The sequence below is a fragment of the Benincasa hispida genome, chromosome 10 (genome assembly GCF_027475165.1).
Source record: "Benincasa hispida cultivar pf3 chromosome 10, pf3_genome.v1.1, whole genome shotgun sequence".
Taxonomy (NCBI): domain Eukaryota; kingdom Viridiplantae; phylum Streptophyta; class Magnoliopsida; order Cucurbitales; family Cucurbitaceae; genus Benincasa; species Benincasa hispida.
This window is the reverse complement of record NC_143487.1, coordinates 56,329,462-56,352,408: the sequence shown is the minus strand read 5'-3', so window position 1 is coordinate 56,352,408 and position 22,947 is coordinate 56,329,462. Positions and strand designations below refer to the sequence as shown.

At 36.0% G+C, this 22,947-nt stretch overlaps 2 protein-coding genes across 3 annotated transcripts in view; both read right to left on the bottom strand.

The window, feature by feature from the left end:
* LOC120088266 (Transducin/WD40 repeat-like superfamily protein) overlaps window positions 1–12,734 on the bottom strand; it is a 31,206-nt gene extending 18,472 nt beyond the window's left edge. Inside the window, exons 1-10 of one of the 2 annotated variants that reach the window (XM_039045420.2) lie at window positions 12,484–12,734; window positions 12,176–12,368; window positions 11,183–11,292; window positions 6,634–6,799; window positions 6,421–6,521; window positions 6,253–6,325; window positions 6,025–6,160; window positions 1,379–1,539; window positions 710–834; window positions 537–636 (exon numbers count right to left, since the gene is read on the bottom strand). In XM_039045420.2, coding sequence (XP_038901348.1) covers window positions 537–636; window positions 710–834; window positions 1,379–1,539; window positions 6,025–6,160; window positions 6,253–6,325; window positions 6,421–6,521; window positions 6,634–6,799; window positions 11,183–11,292; window positions 12,176–12,308 — 1,105 coding nt within the window. In that variant the 5' untranslated portion in view covers window positions 12,309–12,368; window positions 12,484–12,734. Of the gene's footprint in view, window positions 1–536; window positions 637–709; window positions 835–1,378; window positions 1,540–3,090; window positions 4,478–6,024; window positions 6,161–6,252; window positions 6,326–6,420; window positions 6,522–6,633; window positions 6,800–11,182; window positions 11,293–12,175; window positions 12,369–12,483 lie in introns of those variants that run through there. The other variant, XM_039045421.2, reaches the window with a different exon arrangement.
* Window positions 12,735–20,368: 7,634 nt separating this feature from the next.
* LOC120088836 (uncharacterized) lies at window positions 20,369–22,738 on the bottom strand. The gene is made up of 3 exons (XM_039046280.2): window positions 21,819–22,738; window positions 21,287–21,740; window positions 20,369–21,208 (listed from the first exon to the last, which is right to left on the bottom strand). Exons 2-3 carry the CDS (start codon window positions 21,545–21,547, stop codon window positions 20,894–20,896), a joined length of 576 nt encoding a protein of 191 aa, XP_038902208.1. The 5' UTR covers window positions 21,548–21,740; window positions 21,819–22,738; the 3' UTR covers window positions 20,369–20,893.
* Between the last annotated feature and the right edge of the window lie 209 nt (window positions 22,739–22,947).

Here is a 22,947-nt window from a genome sequence, read left to right as displayed (position 1 = left end):
TAATATCAACCTAACAACTTACCTAAATGAGGTTTTAGCTAGTACCCCTATTATTTCCTATGCCAACCCCCCACCCCAACACACACACAACTGAAGGGGGAAAATAGTTCGACCATGAGATGAATTAGAGATCTACAAATCATTGGAAAGTTCAAATAGGCAATCATTAGGAAGCCTTTCAAGAGTACGATAAGGATAAACCTTTTTTTTGAATGAGAGACGCAATGCATTTTACAGAAGATATGAAATTACAAAAAGAAAAATGGGGGGAAAATAGGTAAACCCAAGCCAAGTGGAACATTTTTTTTCTTTTTGTAAAAGGAAACGAGCCTCTTTATTAAGATAATAAAATGAGACAGTACGGAGTACGTAATAATATAAAGAAGAGACAAAAAAGCTAAAGCCAATGGATCAGTAAATGCACCCGAACATCTCAACTAGGTTGACACCCCTTAGCATTCTCATCATGTGAAAGGAGGATAAAATTTACACTACGAATATGGCCTAAAAGTCTACTCGGTAAGAAGTGCAATTACCAGAAGATCCTCTTGCACTTTGCAGAACTGCAAATAGTTGCTTTCGTCCTTCCCTTGTGTATGCAGCCCTGTTTTTTACAGTATCAGCACCTGACGTGTTCTGACAACCAAAAATGTGAATCTTTCTGAAAAATAACAAACAATTTAGATTCTATAACATTGATTCACTTAACTGCAAACAGCAACGCAGCTAAATTGAGTTTAGGGTGAACTTGTAATCCTTTGATCCTAGGTAGGGGATAAACTGCTTCTCCACCCTGCTGAGAAAGGATGCGAGGTATATCGATTGATTCAATCACTGCCAAAACATAAATAAAGAAGAAAATTAAAACAATTAGTACAACGAAAACATAAATGGAATGATTTTGTCTTGATTTGGTTGCCTTAATATTTCCTTGTTATTTTCATTTCTGCTTTCTTCTCTCCCAATGGGATTTTTTTTTTTTTTTTTTTTTTTACCAATTTTCGTTTCTATTTATTGATCAATGAAAATTTTGTTTCTTGTTCAAAAACTGGAAGATCACTAATACTTTGGACAAAAAACACGATAGAAGAAGAAGACGAAGATAATAAAAGTAAAGAAATGATTGTCACAATCAAAACAATAAATCTCAATGCATGAAGGCAAAATGAACAAATCATAAGCCATTTAAATTCCCCAAAGGGAAGAAGTAAAGAAAATGGAAACGAGTCTTTTCATTAATTAATAAATGAAATGAGACTAATGCTCAAAGTTCAAATGGAAAGAAAACTCCAACAAAGAATCAATATCCGTTTAACACATTAACAAAATTTATATCCTAATGATAGATATGTGATCAAATTATTCGATAACACCTCACCTGCAGGCTCAAAAAAATTTGCTTGCATGGGAGGTCTATTTGGATTCAGAATGACTCGCGTTTTCCAAACTTGGAGGTTTCCATCCTTGGAAAGACTTACAAGTAACCGCAGCATTGGTAACCAAGCAACTGAAATAATTGGCTGAGAACCTACTTGCGTACTGAAATTTCAGTGAAAAAGAAGACTATTACGATATTTTCCAACTTTTAGAAGGTAACTACGTAAAATGATTAATGCAATAAATGACATCTACCCTTCATGAGACTAGAAAAAATCCCAATAGATCCAGCGTTTCAACCACAGACGAACATTCAAAAAACTGTGGTCTGAGGGCTAGTTGAGACTCTAGCTAAAGAAGGCTAGATAAAGTAACAACTTCATTCATAAAACATGGAAAATTAAAAGTAGCTTCTCCCCAAAAAAATCAAGCAGAGCTATATACACATAAAACTACACAAACACATACTATTATTTGGGAGTTCGTATATTAACAGTATTTTCTGTACCAATCTTCTCCTCAAAACATCATGTAGGATAGGATATCTTTTTAATTTCTTTGTTACTTTGAGCCTCTTTTCATTTCTTCTATGTAGAGTTTCACTTCTTGTTAAAAAAATAAAAAAAAAATCATCTCTTTCCTAATTTGTGGCAAGGATATATTTTCCTCAAAACATCATGTAGGATATCTTTTTGACGTCTCTGTTAGTGTTTTCTTTGAGCTAAAAGTAAAATTTCAATTTCTTGTTAAAAGAAATTATATCTTTTTGTGTTTTCCCTAATTTGTGGCAAGTAAAACTTGCAAACAACTCCAAGAAAGGCCTTATCATGGTCAAAATGTTCAGCCCCACCTTCTCAATGCACATCCCTTCCAAGCTTTTCCCTGAAGAAATTTAAATGTAATCATCATGCGTTCAATAACTTTACAGTCTGTCAGGGAGTACTACGAGAACTTCTTTCATCACTAGTACTTAAGCCACACATGCCCCATGAAACCCTCCAAAAAAGAATCAGAAAGTTCTTTAAATTACGAGATGCAGAGATGAGCAATCTTGTGTTCAAACCCCAGAGTAATGCTTAATGGTAGAACCAATCTGCTGAGGAAATTAGATCCAACAACGATTCAGGTTAGATATTCAGAGAATTAGAACCTTAACAATCAATGTTCATTAAAGATAACAAACTCCTTCCGGATCACGTAATATTATAACTACTTAAGAGTTGGGTCACGGGGGTGGGGGGTGTTCGGCCCACTGGGTGGAATTAATAAATTGGGGTTAATATGTTGAAGTTAGAACCATCATGGGTTGGCCTGATGGTAAAAAAGGTAGACATAGTTTCAATAAATGGCTAAAAGGTCAAGGGTTCAATCCATGGTAGCCACCTACCTAGGAATTAATTTCCTACGAGTTTCTTTGATACCAAAATGTTGTAGGGTCAGGCAGATTGTCCAGTGAGTTAGTTGAGGTGCGCATAAGCTGGCTCGGACCACGGATTGAGTTAGTTTTAAAAAAAAAAAAAAAAAAAAAAAAAAAAAAAAAAAAAAAGACAATTTCATTGATAAATAAGGGGATAACCCCAAGAAACAATAAAGATCTCCAATTACTAACTAAAAAAGATAAACCGAAGTGAGTGAAAGGATGCTTTAATTTACACCAAGATAAAGCAGTAGACATAACAAGATCTAAAAATCGAGCCGTAGAAGAACAAGTACCATAAGCACCAAAGGAACGCACGAATGAAGGCCAACCAAAGCACCTACTTAATACCACCGAAGGGATGACCCACAAAAACGGAAGCCAAAGCCATCTGAAATATCATTAGGACAAGTGAAGGACCAACCAAAAGCAGGCAAGAGAAGATCCCAAAAGCTCGTAGCAAAAGAACAATGGAAAAAGAGATGAACCAGCGATTCAGTATGTTTATGACACATATAACACCAAGAGGGAGAGAGATATATAAGCCATTCGACGCCACAAACGATCAGCAATATTGATGGCACCCCAGCTGAGTTCCCAAAGAAAGATTTTAATCCTCTTGGGATATTTATCCTTCCAAATCACTGAATAGAGGTCAGTCAAAATCAAATCTATATCACTCATCAAATCAGTCATAAGAGATTTAACAGTAAAGCCCATAGAAGCATCAATAGGCCACAACCAAGCATTAGAGGTGGAACGTAAGCAAATAGATGCCATGTGAAGAGATAATGAAGCCAATTCAACAATCTCCAACTCAGTAAGATTATGACGGAAATTCAAATTCCAAGTAGAGATAAAAGAAATCCAAACATTGGCAACAGTAACCTCGGGTTGTTGAACAAGACGAAAGAGCTTGGGATAAGCATTGGCAAGGACACCACAACTTAGCCAAGAGTCATGCCATGAAGATGTAGAAGACCCATCACCAATACGACATCGAATCCAATTGGCAATCAGATCAGTAAAAGTACAAATATATCTCAAGGAGCTCTGGAAGAGCCACCAGAAATGGGCGAGGGCCAAACACAATCAATGGAATAATATTTAGCAACAATGAGCTTTCTCCATAAAGCATCGTGCTCAGATAGGAAACGCCAAGTCCACTTTGTAAGAAGAGCAGAGTTTCGACATGTAAAGTTACCAATGCCAAGACCACCCAATAATCGAAGACGCTGAGAAATCGCCCAATTCACATTATGTAAGCCTCCATCACCATGAGAACCCTCCCAAAAGAAATCTCTAACCAACTTATCAAGACAACCAATAACAGATGAGGAAGCCTAGAACAAAGACAAATAATAAGTATGAAAACGAGAGAGTGGCTTGAATGAGAGTGTGGCAACCCCCTTTCGATATATAAGCATACTTCCAATTATGGAGCTTATGATGAATTCTCTCAACCACGGGCTGCCAAAACGAAACAGACTTAGAATTGCCACCCAATGGAAGCCCCAAAGATGTAGGCTAGAAACCTCTTTTGCAACCAAACGAACACAACAACCAATTAAAACAGAATCTGAAACATGAATCCCAAGGAGCTCACTCTTAGCAAGGTTGATTTTGAGCCCCGAAGCACGTTCAAAAATGTGGACAATGTCAAACAAACTCCGCAAGGCAGATCTATCAGCAGTAGAAAACAATAAAATGTCATCAGCAAACTGTAAGTGGGTCAAAGAAAAGGTCGAGTGACCAATAGGATGAGTAACAATAAGACCCAATATGGAGTTGTGGTCAAGAAGACGACTGAAACAATCAGCAACTAGAATAAATAGAAAGGGAGAGAGAGGGTCCCCCGACGTATTCCACATGAAGGGATAATCTTGCCACGGGGGTAGCCATTAACAATGATGGAATAATTCACACTAGTTATGCAACCTCTAATCCAAGTGCGCCAACGATAACCAAATCCTTTGATCTGAAGAATAGATTCAAGGAAATCCCAATCAACTGTATCAAAGGCTTTCTCAAGGTCCAATTTTATTCCTCTTATTCCAATCATCAATAAGCTCATTAGCCATCAAAGAAACATCAAGAATCTATCTGTTAGCCACAAAAGCAAGCTGATCGGCAGCAATGGTAAAAGGAAGAACCTTCTTCAGAGGATTTGATAAAACACGAGCAATGATCTTGTAGGCACATGGAATGAGGCTAATAGATCTATAGTCAAAAACAGATCTAGAATCAACCTTCTTAGGTATCAGACAGATATAAGTCTCATTCAGCTTCACATTAATAAACCCCGACGCATAAAAATCATTAATAATTAACATCATATCAGATTTAAGAGTAGTCCAGGAAAACTTAAAAAACTCAACTGTAAAACCATCTAGACCAGGGGATTTACTAACACCAAGGGAGGAAACCGCAGCAAAAACCTCATCTTTAGAAATAGGACGCTCAAGATCTATAGCTTGAGAGGATGAAATAGGATTCCACTCAAGATTAGTTGGAAGAAAACGCTGACCCAAGTCTTTTGTGAATAGAGATGCATAGAATGATAAAAATTCAGTCTCAATATCCTGAGTAGTCAAAAGACTATGACCATCCCAGGAGAGAATTTCTGTAATGGAAGACTTATAGCGGCAGGCAGCAACAATTCTATGGAAAAACCTAGTATTTTCATCACCCTCAAGAAACCATTTCATCTTACAACGTTGTTGCCAATGAATGTGATCTTGAATGGTCAGGTTTTCAATCTGTTTATGAAGAAGGTAATGCCACATAAGTTGATCCTCATTAAGGGCAGTTTTATCTTCCAACTCATCTAAATGTTGGAGTTAGTAGGTTTGTGTTTAGGGTATAGAGTTCCTCAATTGTTGAAAAATGGATTAAGAGAAGAAGATGGAGTTACTCGATAAATGTGAAAAGTAGAGATAGAGGAGAAGATGGAGACCCTCGATAGTACAAAAAAATGAGAAAATGGAGTTACTCGATAAATGTGCAACTTCATAGTGTTTACTATTGAAGTTGAATTGTTTACACCAACTTAAGAATTTGGTGGGCCAAACGGCCATTAGAAGTTCTAGAGCACCAATTTTAATCTAGCAATAATGAAAAGGAAGAAATAAGCTACTTCTTAGTGATACAACCAGAAGTTGGAAATTTTAAATAATCAATTTGATGGCATGTAAAGCATGCAAGTGGAACATGTAACCATAATGACTCACATTCCAATCATACTAGGTTTCTCAGTTGAAACATCCCATGCCAAAAGAGTACCCCTTCGGTCACCAACAAAAATCCACTCCAGAGTTGGATGAAATGCAAATGCTCCAGCACCAATGAGTTTTATAGTGTTGTCAACTGAGTGCAAAATGACATTAAAATGTTTGTTACTTTCATAAATACAGTGTGCATCATCCAAACAAAGAAAAAAGAAAGAATTCTCATCTCACGTTGCAGAGTATAATGAACAGCATAAGTATGAATGTTATATGCTCGAATCAAACCATCAGCATATGCCACGTACTGCATGCAAAGGAAAAAGAAAAGATCCTTATAGTGTCAGTCAACAGAAAAGAAGATATTTGAAACTATACAAAGGATGCAAATGCAAATATTACCAATAGAGGTAGACGAGGATGGCATGCAAGATTCACAATAGGCTTCTTCAAGTCGGTCTTAATTTTTGTTGGTGTCCTACCCCCTTCAACCGTTCCAACAACTATCATGTAGCAACAAATATTCGACAGTTACACAGGCAATCATGCATCTTAACAAGCAAAAAATGAATAATCACGAAGAATATTGAAATTTATTAATTGATGGTAGCTGACCTGTCACGCTCATTCTTTTGTGGAATCCAAAAAACACAACAGGTTGTAGGGGTGTCAAAGCAAGATGCACTTCTGTATCAGATGAAATTTGTTCCATCTTTTTTTCAGGGGAGTGCAAGACACATGTCTGCTCTGAGTCAAAGTCACAAGATCTAATTGTGCAATCCTACAAAAGGGAAGGTAAGAAACTAGGATTAAACAATTTCCTACATTGACTTGGTGCATTCTTACTTCTCTACAATATTTCTACAACTCCTCCAGCTACTATACCTACTAAATCAGAAATAGATTCTAACATAGACTCCCCAACCACACACCGCACAACCCTTAAAAAGGGCAAAAAAGATCTCCATAACCCGGCTAATTGAGAGAGAGGAAGATAGAGAAATGTTACAAACCTTTGAAATACTGGTAACCTAGATTGAAGTTATCCAACCCTCTGATCATCCATGATTCTATCAGAACTTACAACGTAGGCTCTATAGTATAGCTAAACCTCCTATTAACCACAAAGTCCTCCATTGAGTAAAGGGGCGTTCGCAACCCACAGAAGTTCTCTCTTTTTTATGAATAACCAAACTTTCCCAGAGAAAAAAATGAAATAATATAAGAGCATGCAAAAAAAAAAAATCAAACCCTTAAAAGGGGAACGAAACAAAAGAAAATGGCTCTAGTCAAGTAAAATGAGACATAAAGAGTAATTATATAGAAGTTCCGTCACTTAAGTCCAATGAGAAACATAGAGCCTAACGATGGACCAAACATCACTTGAGTCCTATCGACCTAATAGGAAATAGAGATATACTAATAATCAGTTAGAGAGTTTGTTTATGCTAATTGTGGTGTAGACTACTAATCTTGGAGAATTATTCAAGGAAAAGTATTATTCAATTGTTGTCCATACATGAGGGGGAGGACTCCTATTTATAGAGTTTTAATACAAGTGGGGGTAAAAAGGGAATTAACCTAGACTTTACCCAATTACCCAATTAGCCCCATTCTTCTTACATCATTCAACCTAGACTTTACCCAATTACCCCTCCAAAAAGAAAACTCGTCCTCAAGTTTTGAAAAGAAAAAAACAATGAAACGATCAAGAAATAAAATAAACTCGTTCAACAGAGTATGGTCAAACCAACCTCCTACGTCTTGAACAAAAATATTATGAAAAAAGGTCCAAGACATAATTTTTTCATCAAGCATCAAGACTCCAAGCATTGTAGGTGTTCGAGTGCCCATTGACCAAGCTAGTATCTTTCAGCAAAGAAAAAAGCTCCTTCCTTAGTGAATCAATAGCCTTCTATGATTGTACAGAAAGGAAGAATTTCCAACAGAAGTCATATCCACCAATGTTCCTCTCAGTTTCTTTCCGTCCTCCATAGGCCCGGATAATAGCAAGGTAGTCAATTTTCATTCTATAATCCACAATTGGCGCCAAGATTGATGATTCATGTTTTGATGTTGCCAATCTTGATATTCCTGGATAGGTTCTTGGTCATGATGTTTGAACTGTGGGTGATGATGGTAACCATAATTGTAAGTTGGATAAGTTTCTTGAAAAAGAAGTAACTATTTTGATATTCTTGAAATTGATTTCCCATTTCTTCATTGTTTCTGACTACATTAAAACGTTGAGGTTCAGGATGCCTTTGTTATCGAGGTCGTTTTCTCCCATCTTGATGTTCTTGCAGCATGGCCACTCGATGTTGGTTACCTTGATGGTCTTGAAGGACAGCAGTTTGTTCTTGGTCATTGGGTTGAATGCCCACTTGATCATGAAACGATTCTTGAACCCATTCTTTGACATTATTGAATCGGTGTTGTAGCTCATGATTTCCATATGGAAACCAAGAAAAACCTTGCCAACCAACTTCTTCTTCCTCTAATTTTTTTGAATCAAAACCAATTAAATGTTGTGGAATTGGTCTTACTTGTGGACAAACGGGAACTTGAAGATGGTATGAAATGAGTTTAGGCCTTGGGACATCTCTATTTTGCACTCTTGAAGTAATCTTGCTGGTTCTTGGTTTCTTTGAAGAACTTGTTGAACATCTTCTTGCCTTTGTTGACGTTCTTGAAGAATCTACTCTGTTTTTAAGATTTTCTTGATTGCAAATAGGGTTAGCTTGGATTCTTGGTTGATTATTGGCTATCTTTTCAACTTCCAAGGTTAACTTCCACATTGATTGTTGCATACCAACCATTGAAGTTTGCATTGCAATCATCTTATCCAATAAACCACCCATAGAAGTTTCTAATTTTCCAATTTGTCAATTCAAGGTTTGAGAAGAAGTATAGAGAGATGATTCTGCATCTTAGGTTGAGGGTCGGAGAACTTACCAGAGCCTTTACCTACCATTAGGTCCCTTGACAAGGGTGCTCTAATACCAATTTGGTGTAGACTACAAATCTCAGAGAATTCTTAAAGGAAAAGTACTATTCAATTGTTGTCCATACATGAGGGAGAAGACTCCTACTTATAGAGTTTTAAATACAAGTGGAGTAAAAAGGGAATTAACCTAGACTTTTACTCAATTACCCAATTAGCCTCATTCTCCTTACATCATTCAATTAGCCCCATTCTTCTAATATCAATTTGGTTATAAATAGAGGAAGTGGAAAAGAAGCAAGGAAAGCATCAATTCAATTGGTTTACGATTTGAGTGATTTCAAAAGGAGGGTCAACCATTCTTTTTGTTAGGATCCTAATGAGCAATAACTAGGAAAGAATAAGATACAACAATTAAGGTCACGTTTACTGACAGAGATCAAATTCTCTTTTAGTTTAGATCTATAGTGTCAGAGTCAATGACCCATTTCGAAGAGGAGGGAGAAAGACATTTAGATGTGTTACTTGACTCGATGATAACAATAATAGAAGTAGAAGATGAATGCCATCAATAACTCTTGATACTTTTGAAATTTAGCAAACTCCTCTACATAAATCGTCAAGGACTCTTAAAAGTGGATGCAACTTATGAAGACTAAAACTTCCGACCCTTATTTCAACCGTTTCCTGCAATCATGGTTTGTATAACCTAGCTTATGAACCATGATTGTTTTTGTGGACTTGTTTTTTTTAAGCCTTTGTATTCTTTCATTCTTTCTCAATCAAAGTTGTTTCTATCAAAATATATATATATATATATATGACCTAGCTTATGACAATAATTGCATACATCTCCTAAATATGATTTTTGAGTGCTGCAATTTCCTTTGGAAATATTTGATCTTACTCCCCGAATAGATAAACTCCATATCCTTTAGTACTTCTTTGACAGGTTCACACAATCTCAAGTCCTTACAAATATGCTTTTTTTTTATCAGCAGATTTGGAAGTCGTTACTCTTAGCTTCTTCTTGGAGTTCACAATCTAAGCTTTCTAAAGATTATTCCATCTAGGATATTTGTCTTAATTGAAATGCATTTTTATTTTCTATGTAATCAAGCGATTTAGTATTTTTGTAATCTCGGAACCCCTATATCTCGTATTAGAAATGATGAGGGTGCTATGGGGGTATCAACATGGTTAAGATGTCTGGATGTACCTGCTAATCCTCAACTTTTAATTGTCTTGGTTTGATATTTTGTCTCATTGTTTTTTATTATATCAATGAAAAGTTCTGTTTCCATTTCTAAAAAAAAAAAAAAAAAAAAAAAGATTTGGAAGTTATTACCCCAAAAATGCAAAGTTCTTTCTTTAGGAGATTGACCATGCTTGCATTAATATTTATGATAGGCTAGGAAGCACAAATACTTCTAATTGGGCGGAGAATTGGATACATATTTGATACGAATAGTCCAAATATGTGGGAGATACGTGTCCAATACGTGATTTGAAGTATCTGAATTTTTTCACTTTTTTTTTTATTTTAAGATACGCATATCCCCTTCCAGATATGTGGAGGGGATACACTGAATTTTCTTTTTTTTTTCTAATTTAAGCCCAACCACTTAAGAAACCCAACCCACAACTTATTTTATTTAAAAGTCCACTTAAATCTAAACATCCAAAACATAATAGATTAAAAATAAAATAATAAAAACATAAAAAGGCAAAAGAAAAAACCCTAGAGATAATTAAATCTTCATTTTTCTCTTCTCTCTCACTATCTAAATCATGATTCACACTCCCTTTCAATTCAGCTCATCCCTTGGATGACCCTTGCTTTCTTTTATTATTCTTAGTAAGAAACTGAGATTTCATTGAGAGAAATGAAAGAATATAAAAGATATATAAAAAAACAAGCTCAACAAAATTGGAGTATGTCAGCTAACTAGAAAATGACTCCAATTCAACAAAATAGAACCTAGCTCATAATTACAAAAAGGTTGCGTAACTAAGGCATACAAGGAGGCATTAACCCTAACAACCTCCCAAACCTCCTCACACGACATCTCCACCTCTCTAAAAATACTATTGCTTTTATTCTTTCATTTATCCCAATAAAATTTGGTTCCTTCATTGTAAAAAAAATAACAATAATAGAGAAAAAAGGGAAACAAAAAACAAAATAATGTTGAAAAAACTCATATATAATGAACCAACCTCAAGCATTGCAATCACAGCATGCCCACTTGTGGGGCTATAAGACATGCGAACAACTCGAGCCCCAATGTCAAGGGAAGAGATCTTGCAACCAGTTAATGCATCACATTCTGTGACCAAAGTAACGTAAAGATACCTCATTCAAAAAGGCAACAGAGTGCATGACCAGAAAGAAATATGCATCAACAAGAAACGCTTTTCAAAAACTGATTAATACGATTGCCAGACGCTAAGTTTATACCATTACAGCCATTCATTATGACATTTACCTATTATTCACAAACCGTGTCAAAAATTAATTTTCCTTTTAACAAAAAAGAGATCGAGCAGAGACCTGACCCATGTAAAATATAGTAGTTTTGCCAAGCTAAGTAGCAAGTACAAGTCTACAACCATATTCCAGCTTCTTTTTTTTTTTTTTTTTTGTAACTACTCTCCTAGTGATATTTGTACCGATTGGGAGGTGTTTCTTGTAGCTCCAATTAGCCTTATGTAAATTCAATTACTTTAATGAAATCCAATATCCGTTCTCTGTTTCTCTTCCCAAAAGAAAATAAAAAATCTCTACTACAACCATATAAACCCTAGTAATGATCAGACCACTCAAGTTCCCAACATGGCCACAAGCATGGTATCATGACTTATATGATCACAGAATGTTCCCAAACCGACCAAAATAGTCCACGAGAAAGACTACACATGTTCCCAATCCGAGCAAAATAGTCCACGAGAAAGACTACACAGCTCTCTCAAGTTCCCTTCTTCCGCTCAACTTTCATCATCAAATATTTCCACATTAGAAGTTGATTAACAAAGCATAATCATCACGTTTCATAAGTCAGCAGCCTATAACATTGGTGAGTGACCTTGTCATTAGAACTTTTACCCAATTATCGTAAGATCCAGGATTAAACCGCTTAATTGGCGTTAGAGAGAGAAGTGGAACCAAATGAAATAGTTCACAAAGGAAGTGAAGCAGAAATAACTACTGACCGACGATGTAAGTCCCGATGGCGACCGCAACGAGCGCCTGATGGGAATGAAATGCGGCAGCATGAGGTTGCAATGGTTTTAGACCTCTCCCTACATGCCGTAGATCCAGATGATGAATCGTGTTCCACTCCATTTTTCTACCGAGATTTCAGCCTTAAAGCTTCCGCGTCATATAAACATAGACAGAGTATAGCTTCAATCAAGAAACAAAACCCAGTTCAGAAAAGTTGTAAAACAAATTGGATCAAGAAGAATAAGGGAACAATGAATAAATTAGATCTTCAATGTAGGCATGATTCGAATGGTACCTGTTGAATTAACAATCGATCTGCTTTGGTTTATCCAACTCCGTCTCTGACTCCGCGTCTACGAAGGAAATGAAGAAACAAAACACGATCTCGAGTGGGCTTGAACCCAAGAGTTTTCTCATTTCCCCCAGACCAGAAGGAAGCTAAAGAGGGGAAAGTCCATCGTCAGTCCCCAACAAAGATGTGAATTTCGTACGCATGGTCAAATTTTGGGGCTCATTCGAAATTTGACCAATTTTTAAAAAACACTTGAATTTTAGTCTTTTAATAACGTCGGTCATATATAAAATGTTCGTTTAATCTCAAAATATTTAGAGATGTGTGTGCATCTCATTTTCTCACTTGTTCATCTCGTTTCACACTCATTCCCTTTGTTCATTCCTTTTGTTCTTGTAATTAATTTTCCACTAGTTTGCATGTAATTAATAGTCATTGTACGAATTTCTAATTACTTCGAAAAATCCACAATTCTTTCAAATCAATTTAATGAAAAGTGTTGTGAACGCTAAATCCCACTAAGATGACAAAATATTTTGACCAAATAGAGTATCATTCATTCACATAAAACGTTCTCGCTTAAAAAAAAACTCATAACATTTAGCTACAACCAAAAAATACGAATTTGTAACGTTCTAATCGTTGTTGAATTAACACATACCAAAAATTTCACACTCCAAGTATAAACATGCACTGTGTTGTTTCTCGTTTACTTAAATTGTACGAGTCGTGATAGGAACAGTTTGAGAGTTAGTATTATGCTACTATAGATAGGCGAGAGGAAGAAACGAGAGAGAGGCTGGTCCAACATGAGGAAGGAAATACCGTGTACAATCTATTAAAGGAGAAAAATGAACAAGAAAAGAAACGAGAGTTTTACATAATCTAAAATTTTAAATTTACTCGTTTGTGTATTGAAGGATGGACGAGAAGTAGCTATTTGATCTATATGGAGGGTCATGGGATGAGAAGGAACACTGCTATAATGGAGGATGTTTGAAGGGTATCCTAGTGCCAATGACATTGAAGTATAGTGAATTAAGAGGTTGATTGTTTGACCTTATGTAAATTAATTATTCAAAGTTCAACTTGATAATGAGGGTGAAATATAAATTGGATTGTGAATGTCCTTCTGTATTTTTTATGAATGACCACGACGATAAATTTATGCTTTTGGAGTTGGATTGTAACAAACCATCGATATTCATAATTGTTAAGAAAATCCATCAAGTGGCAGAATTGATGACATAGAGGTAGAATGCGAACCAATGCATGTGGGTGTTATTAATAACGAACCAGAACTTCTCCATTGGTGGTGTCGATGGGAGATGACAACATGAATCCATGGGATTTGTATACTCATGGCTAGAAATGGGGTCGTAATGACAATGTTGTGAATGAGAACGGTTTGAATGAGAACATTGTGAATGAGACTCCGACCACTGAAAGGGGTGGTTTTGTCCTTACTCCGACCCCGATTCTCATTAATGACTTTGGTCATTTTATTGGTAATGTGCATCGGAGGACTGAGGCAATAGAAGAGAGTTTTCCTCCTGAAGTTCAACCATCTACGAGTACCACGAGAAATGGAGACCTGATCATACAACTGCAGTCTTCTGGATTGGATATTGAGGAAGGCCAAATTTTCTTTTGCAAGAACTATGTGAAAATGAGGTTGTTAAGTTGGCCACAAAGAATAATTTCGAGTTGCAGGTTAGGAAATGAAACAAAAAACTATATAGTGTCCGATGTATCCAGGAGACATGTAAGTGGGGAGTACCTGCAGTTAGAATGGATGGTTGTGATATTTTCAAGATCAACAAATATACAGCTGCACACATATCCTCAATTCAAGTCCTTAACCATGACCATAGGCAAGATAACACGTTTGTAATTAGCCAACTAATCAAAGATAAGTTCGGCATTGGTCGTGCTGAAACCCTACGACATATCATCGAGGATATGCGGTTGGAATATGGTGTGAACATAAGTCATGACTGTTGGGGTTGATACCCTAAATCTCATAGGGTCCTATAGTTTGTAAACCTTGTATGAACAAACTTGTATGTGATTAATAATATTTAATATTTTATTCACTTTATCTATGGAATATGTGATATTTTAGTTACATTAACCACAAACTAATAAATGAATATCCAAGGTTATCATTGTAACTTAAACATGTATGTAGAGACATACAGATGGATCATGTTTAAGTGATAACCTAAATAGTCTGTAGTATATGGATAAGGTTGGGTCCTTATCCTTGTGACACTACGAGTATGGCTCACTTTATAGATGTTAAAAATGTCGTAAAGTGCTACAAATAATCTGATCTTGATTATTTAAGTATTAGACATGCGAGCGAGGATATTCTATACAAAGAAGTTTGTATAAGACCAGACCACGAAATGTTTAGTCCCATTATATAACACCATTCATAATAAAGACTTTTATTTCACTAGGATGACTGTAGGTAACATGACCTTAATCCTGAGTGAGTTGTGAACTCTTACCTATGAGGGCAGTCATTTGATTTATATGGGTAAGAATGGCCAGATCGCTGACTCAACAAGCCTACCATTTTGGGGATTCGTCTGATTGGGGAGTTGAGAACTCAGCTACACAAGATGGAATTCACTCTTTTCCCAATGCAGGGGTAAGTAGATAAATTGCTCCCTTAAAGGCTGGTTCTAGGTCTTAAACAATGTGGCATCACACCCTCTCCTGGCCCGATAGGGGTTTAGTCATAGTAGGACTATGATCTATTGTTCATTAGATGAATCAATGGTACTTAATGAGTTAGAGGTAACTATAGGGGCAAGACAGTAATTTGGCCCAGCTGTACTTACGAGCAATTTGTGAAGGGTTATTGTACTGTTGATTGGTTATATCAAATGGACACAGAAATATATCCGTAGTGCGAAGAGTGTGAAGGAGAAATATAACATGCAACAAAAGAATTCAGAATCAATAAGTACTTAAACTACATTTAATTTGAGCTTTAAACATGTTACTTATGAAGTTTTCAAAAGATGGATTGAACATGACAATACCTTTATAGTTCTCTTCATGTTTTTAGCAGAATCTCCATAAATTTGAGTTGGATTCTTCAGATAGACTACCAATGAGATCTTCTCAACTATGCTCAAGAAGGAATATGTGGTGAAAACACTCTAATCAAGCTTAATTGAAGATGAACTAGTGAGGGTGGAGTAGGGTTTCGGTTTTACAACAATAAGGATAAAAGAGCTTAGTCTTCTTCTCATTTCCATGCATGAAGCTTCATTATATAGACCTTTATCATGCATTAGAACATGGCTGCATGTAGGGTAGCTCCTATTTTATATTAATTGAAGAACTCTTGGTGGATTTTGGTGATAAAATACCATAAATGTTTATTAGTGGATTTTTCCAATTTTTGGGAAAAATTCATTAACTCAAAAATCAATTTCAATTAAATTGGTTTTTTCTTTAAAATAAAAATATTTTATTTAAAATTTAGTTTTATAAATAAAACTAATTTAATATCTTAATATCTTAATATTAAATTAATAAAACATCAATTCCACCAATATGATTCAAATTCATATAATCAATATTTAAATCGTAATTTAAATATTAATTGATTCTCCAATCTCGTTTTAATTTCAATTAAATTAAACGTTTTAATTGTATCATATACAATCAATTGAAAAACCCTAAAACTGAATTTGAACATTTCAAATTCACAACCCTAAATTCAAAATTCATTCAATCAATTACTCAATTCATTATTCCAATTTATGAGCTAGTAGAGGGACCTATTGGACCTACAGATCATAAACTCCAACGATTTGTAATTAATTGGTTAAACTCTTTAAACCGAATTAATTACTTTTCGTTAACCATCAAGACATACCACTAGAGCTCGATAGTTGCACTCTCCTCACCGTAGATGTATTTTTTGTCCATGTTAACCATAATTAGTATGTCGATCCTTCATGTGTTGTTTGTATTTATAGTTAGGTCAAAATTACCGTTTTACCCCTATAAATACATCTTGTTTCCTAAGTTCCCTCTGACCCTCTAATGAACAATTGATTCATAATACCACTTATGAATCACGTCATTCTCTATCATGAGAAGGCGGAGCCCTTATTGTTCAAGACCTGGAATCAGCATTGAAGAGAAAAACTTATCTGCCAACCCTAAAACGAGTAGGAGTGGATTCCATCTTGTAGGGCTATGTCCTCAGATATCTATAGCTAGCTCAGGATTAAGATCGAGTTATCCTAGGTAACTTTAGTATGAAATAGTCAGTTTTAACAGTAAACGGTCGTTATAAAGAAAAGTGACTATTTCGTAAGTCTTTATACAAACTCATTGCATAAGATGCCTCCACTCACATGTCTCTACATGAATGATCTATGGATCCCATCATTTGTATTACCTATACAAAATGGGCCGCATCCAATAGTATTACCAGGATGAGATACCCAATTTCATCCACATAATTATAGACCATTTAGGTTATATATTATTAGTTTGATCCTATTTATGTCACTACATAAAGTTAAAGTATTCAAACTATAGCCAAGGATATGTTTATAGGATTTTCATAATAGAATGCAATATCAACAACTTTATCGAAAAATATACTCAATAGCATTTTATTGATAAATAGAATGTTTAACACAAAATTTACGAACTGTGAGTTCTAGGACATTCCCAACAGAGTGCAACTATCGACCTTAGTAGAGTGCCCAACAGTTAACGAATGGTGGATAATGTAATTAAAGAGTTTAATTAATTATTCACGTACCGTTGGAGCTTCAAACTACAGGCCCATAAGGTCCCCTTGATAGTTCAAAAGGATTTAGTTGAAAATCAGTTTTTGGGTTAATTTAAATTGTTCAAATTAATAAAAAAGAATTTAATTATATATGATATAATTGACATAATGTATTTGATACATCATAGTTTAATTGGAGGAATAAATATTTGAATGTGATTCAATTATATTTTCTATGAATGAGATTTATAATTGTTAAAGTTAATATAATTATGATTTGTATTAAATGCCATAAAATTGAGAAAAAAGAACTATAGTTTATATTGTATATGATGCAATATTAAAACTATAGATTATATATATAATATGATAAATTGGTTATCATATTTATATTATTTATTATTTTAAGTAATAATCTCTTTTTCTCTCCAACCACCTTAGTGGGTGGTTAATTAGTTTTTTATGACAAAAGGAATAAAAAGAAAACAGTTTTTCTTTTTCTTTATGTGTGATCTACACAACAAACACAGAGAGACTATACGATAGCCTAAGTGATTAAGAAGCTTTGATATACGATAGTGCTTCTTCTTCATTTGTCTTCCTCCTCCAAACTCACAAACTCTCTCCTAACCAAAATAGTCAAAGCCCACAACTCTTGGGTTCTCACTCCGAGTATACCGAGAAATCCAAATGGTTGTATCTACCTTTTGGTTCGTGATTTTCTTGAAAAGGGTCTTCAAGTTCATTTTGTTGTTTGTTCAAGGTTCGTGATAGTTCGAGGGATTTACGCGAAGAAATGTTCTTCAAAGGTATAATCACTCGATCCCTATTTCTAGTTTAAAAGCATGCTGTAATTTTTGTTAAAATGCATAATCTATTAGTGTTATATTGTAAATGTGTATTTTCAATCAAAATGGAATTTGGACGATTCGCTTCCGCTCATGGATCTCCTTAATAAATGAGTTCCTTCAATGACAAGACGTGGCATGCAAGAGAAACTACTTTCGCTCTTGTGAGGGTTACCCTGAGGAATCTTACGCCCTGTTGCATACTTATGGTGAAGCTTTAAAGATTGAAAATTCGGGCACAGTTTTTTAGATTGAACTTAAAGAATCTCAATACTTCAAATATGTGTTCATGGCATTAGGTCCTTGTTTAAAAGGGTTTAGGAGTTGTCGTCTGGTGATCATTGTTGGTGGCACTCATTTGAAGGGTAAGTACAAAGGCACAATGTTGGTTGGTGTTGTAATGGATGGTAATAACCAAGTGTACCCTTTGGCATATGCTATCATCGACAATGAGACTGACCAATCATGGAAGTGGTTTATGACAAATTTGAAAGCTGCAATTGAGGAATGCATTAATCTTGTATTTGTTTCAGATCGATACCGACTATCACCAATGCAGTCGATGTTGTATTCCCAACAACATTTCATGGACTTTGTACATTCCATTTAAAGAGGAATATCAATAAAATCTTCAAGGATGAGGTGGTGGGCAAATTGTTTGATAGTGCACAAGAGTGTATCGGGAGTCCGTTTTCAAAAGATATTGGGACCAAATATTTTAGTTCAAGAATGGTAGCCTTGGAAGGTATTTAGAGGACACGGATGTCGAGCGGTGGGCACGATGTTATCAATATGCGAATCGATATGATAACATGATGAACAATAGTGTCGAGTGTTTCAATTTGGTGACGAAAGAGGCGAGGAAACTGCCAATAATAACACTATTGGAATACATAAGGTGTTTGATACAACAATGGTTCTATGAGCGATGAAATATTTGGTCATTTAGCACATCGACACATTCAAAATATGCGAAGGAAATTATATCATTGGAGTGTGAGAAATCCAGGCGATACCGAGTCAAACCAATCGATTATTATAGATTCCATGTGAAAGATGGTGGGTTAGACGGTATTGTCAGCCTTAACACACTTGAGTGTAGCTGTAGATAGTTTCAGTGTTTGGAGATTCCATGTTCGCATGCTATTGCTATAGCTAGAGAGCGAAATATCAACTCATTCACTCTATATAGCAGGTTTTATTCTGTGGAGTCGCTTGTCCTTACATACACAGAATCAATACCTCCACTTGGCCATGTGACTGAGTGGAAAAACCGTCAGAGTATGTTCACATTAAAATCCTTCCACCAAAAAGGGTCGTTCAAGTAGGATAAAGGTGGGTACAGAGGATCCCATTCACTGGAGAACATTGGCCTCCGAGAAGATGCAAACGATGTGGTGGTGTCAGCCACAATAGACAGACTTGTAATGAACCACTCATGAATATAGACGGCTAAGTTTATTAACATTCACAAGTTGTACTAATTTTTACATTCAAAAGTTGTACTGTTTTTTACATTCACAATTTATACTTTTTTTACATTCACAATTTTCACAAATAAGTATACAACTTGAAAAATACAATCTAGTAAATGAATGTATCAACCTTTAGCTCACAAGCATATTTGAATCTAAAGTCCACCATCTTCTCTTGAACCAACACCCTTTTCGTTGGAGATCTGGTAACCACATGCTCAAAAAATTTTAGACAGAAGATACCACAATCTAATATATTGCTACCTTGTATATCTCATGTTTCCGTATGATAAACTTGCCATGGGTCATGATGTAAGTCTGGTTTCTTCTGATAGAGCATGCAAAAGTAAGCCAATGATGGCAATGTCAAAGGCGTCAACAATAGTGCAATATCATTCTTCGAGATGTACGATGGCATGGAATCGTATAACAATATCCGTCCTCTATTCACGTCAGTCACGATCAAGATCCAATGTTTACGTAGGTTGATTGTACTATACATGCAATCTACATCAATCCATCCTAGTTGGTGATTGGGCTCCAAACCAAGCAAAAAGTTAGTTATACTATCTTCTTTTGCCCATACATGCGTGACTTTTTCCTCAGTCCTATCGTATATGGCTCTGAACAAGCTTTCGGGTGTGAAAAAGTTCAAATGGCGTTGTTGGTAAAGAATGAATTAATTGTTAATGAACTAAGTATACAAAATGAATGAATGAATTAATTAATTGAAAAAGCATATACATACCAATACTCCCGGTGGGAACGTCGTGAACTGGACGCATATCGCGGGCTGAACAAGCAACTTTCTCCTAAAAAACATGAATATGCTCTCAAGCACTTACAAATGAAAGTCCAACATGTCACTAACCAAAACATAGTACATGTAATGATCTAAAACTTGTACAACATAATTATTCCGTACATCACACTCGATCCATTCATTATCCTTCGTCAACTCACGAAACAGTTCTTTTATGCTTCTGCCCGTCCTAAACAAAGCCTTCGTGTCGGGTATGTAAGGCTCCACATCATCGTTCGTCAGCCATTGTAGGAAGGCGTTGAACATTTCCTCTAGGATTGGATGGGTTAGATTGTATATAACCCTATTAACCATATTAGGAGGACAAACACCTGAATCGTAGTACTTCCTCTTCAACTTCAGTCGTTTCACTTCAACCGAAGGGGTATAAGGCTTAACCTCTTTCCTCTTTCTACCCGTACATCTTGAAGCCTCAGTGATCTTCTCGGGTTTTTTCTCCACCTTAATCTTAAACTTCTTTTTTGGACACGGGATCGAGCGTAGATGGATATCATCATCCATAGAGGATGGATCTGGCATAGGTGGTGGTGAGTGTGGTGTTAGTGGTGGTTATAGGCACAATGGCGATGGTGCTTGAGAGGCTGGGATTGAAGATAGGGTCGTTATGAGTGCTACTTGAGATATTGGGATTAGAGATAGGGTTGACAGGAGTGGTGCTTGAGAGGTTGGGATCGGAGATAGGGTCAATAGGATTCCTCTTGACATGTTCTTCATCCACACGATCATGGTCACTTCGCTCGTCCTCACCATCATCGTCATGTTGCTCGTCCTCACCATCATGGTCACGTGACTCGTCTTCCGCATTGTTCTACACAATTACACCATATCATTAGTATATAACGCACAAAACAAACTTATTCATCCACAAATCGTGAAATATACATACCCGACATAATGTTTGCAATATCTCAGTGATTTCCCGCAGTTGTACCTTCACCTCCCCCAAATCAGACTTCACCTCCACCAAATCAGATTTCACCTCCCTCAATGTAGTCACCACTCTCGAGACCCGCTCGTCTAATATTTGCAAGTAGTCTTTACTCCGAATGTTTATCCTGTTTAAGTTGACATCGGGCTCTGGTACACGACGACTCACGGATCTCAAATTCCTCTTCGTGGCAAACTCATGCTCAAATTGGAAAGGCATATGGTCCCCTTCATGAAGTTCATGTATGCTAAATACCTCATTCTAGATAGTTTGCACATTCTTCTTTTAAGCTTCTTGACACTGACAACATCAGATCCTCCTTCTGAAGCTCCAAATACACTAGGTGTTCGTCAAATCTAGTGTCCCTAAATTGCCTCTCCGCATCGAACATCATTAACGTCCTGATCCCCAACTACATGACAAATATATTGTAAACAATGTTAAATAACATTAAATACTAAAACAATGTGAAATGGTGCTTGTTACTCACTGAAGGGGAATTGAAGACATCTTTATGCAATAGCTTGTTGGACAATGAATGAGAGCATGACCACCTTATCGTTAAGTCGAATTGCAGCTCTCCCAGCAATAGTGGATATAATCTCATATGCCCAAACCTATAAGACCATTTTAGTTTATAAGAAAGTAACAAAATTTCATTACACATTTATGGTAAAGAAAATGTAAGAATTGATACTTAGAATGCGTAAGGAAATCCAGGTAGATTGTACTTCAGCACATAACATTTATTGTTTTCACCTTCTCCTTATACGAGGTGACCTCGTCCTTTAACGCTTTCTTCAGATCATTGAAGGTGTTGGGTTGTATGTCTTAAAACTCGCAGTTTTTAAAGTTAAACATATTCTATTATTAATAAAGATGTTATTCGACATTTCTTCAATAAAGTTGTTATTGAATCTATAAATTGCACTTATAAAGTCTAAATCCAATAAACTAAGGTCCACGACTATTATATGAATACTTGAACTTTATGTGGAGACATAAAAGTGGATCAGGTTCGAGTAAATAACTAAAACGATCTATAGTATACGAATAAGGTTGGGTGCCTTATTATGGTAACACTATTGGATGCAACCCACTCTATAGTTGTTATAAGTTGTTGTAAAGGTGCTACAAACAAAGTGATCCTGATTCATTCATGTATTGACATAAGGAGTGGGGGCGTCCTATATAATGAGTTTTGATGATGAAAAATTAATTACCATGTCGTCAAGGACTTGGAGACTAAAATTAAGTGAACGCAATATGTAATGCATGTCTTAAAGTGTGTGTTGATTATCATGCGTCGGTGGTCATGCATTGGAATGAAACTATGTGTTAATGAATGTATGTGATGACCATGCATTCCTGTCACAAGTTTTCTTACACTCACGCCAAGTATATCGCGAACGCAAGTTTCTCGGGTGATCCGAGGTCAAACTCAGGGACTTGTAGCTAGATGTATGCGGTGGTTGAATAAAAGAATGATGGGGGGGGGGGGGGGGTGGGGGGGTTATGCCATAACTACTCCTACTCTTAACTAACAGACAACACAATGAGAGGTAGAGACACGAAAACTGTTGACGTGAAATAAATGGATGAGAAAATAGATAAAATGT

Coding starts and splice junctions, on each gene's coding strand:
- LOC120088836 (XM_039046280.2), bottom strand. CDS start 21,547: ATGCCTTTCCAATTTGAGCATGAGTTTGCCACGAAGAGGAATTTGAGA. Junction 21,209..21,286: donor TATTGCAAACATTATGTCGG/GTATGTATATTT, acceptor GTAATTGTGTAG/AACAATGCGGAAGACGAGTC.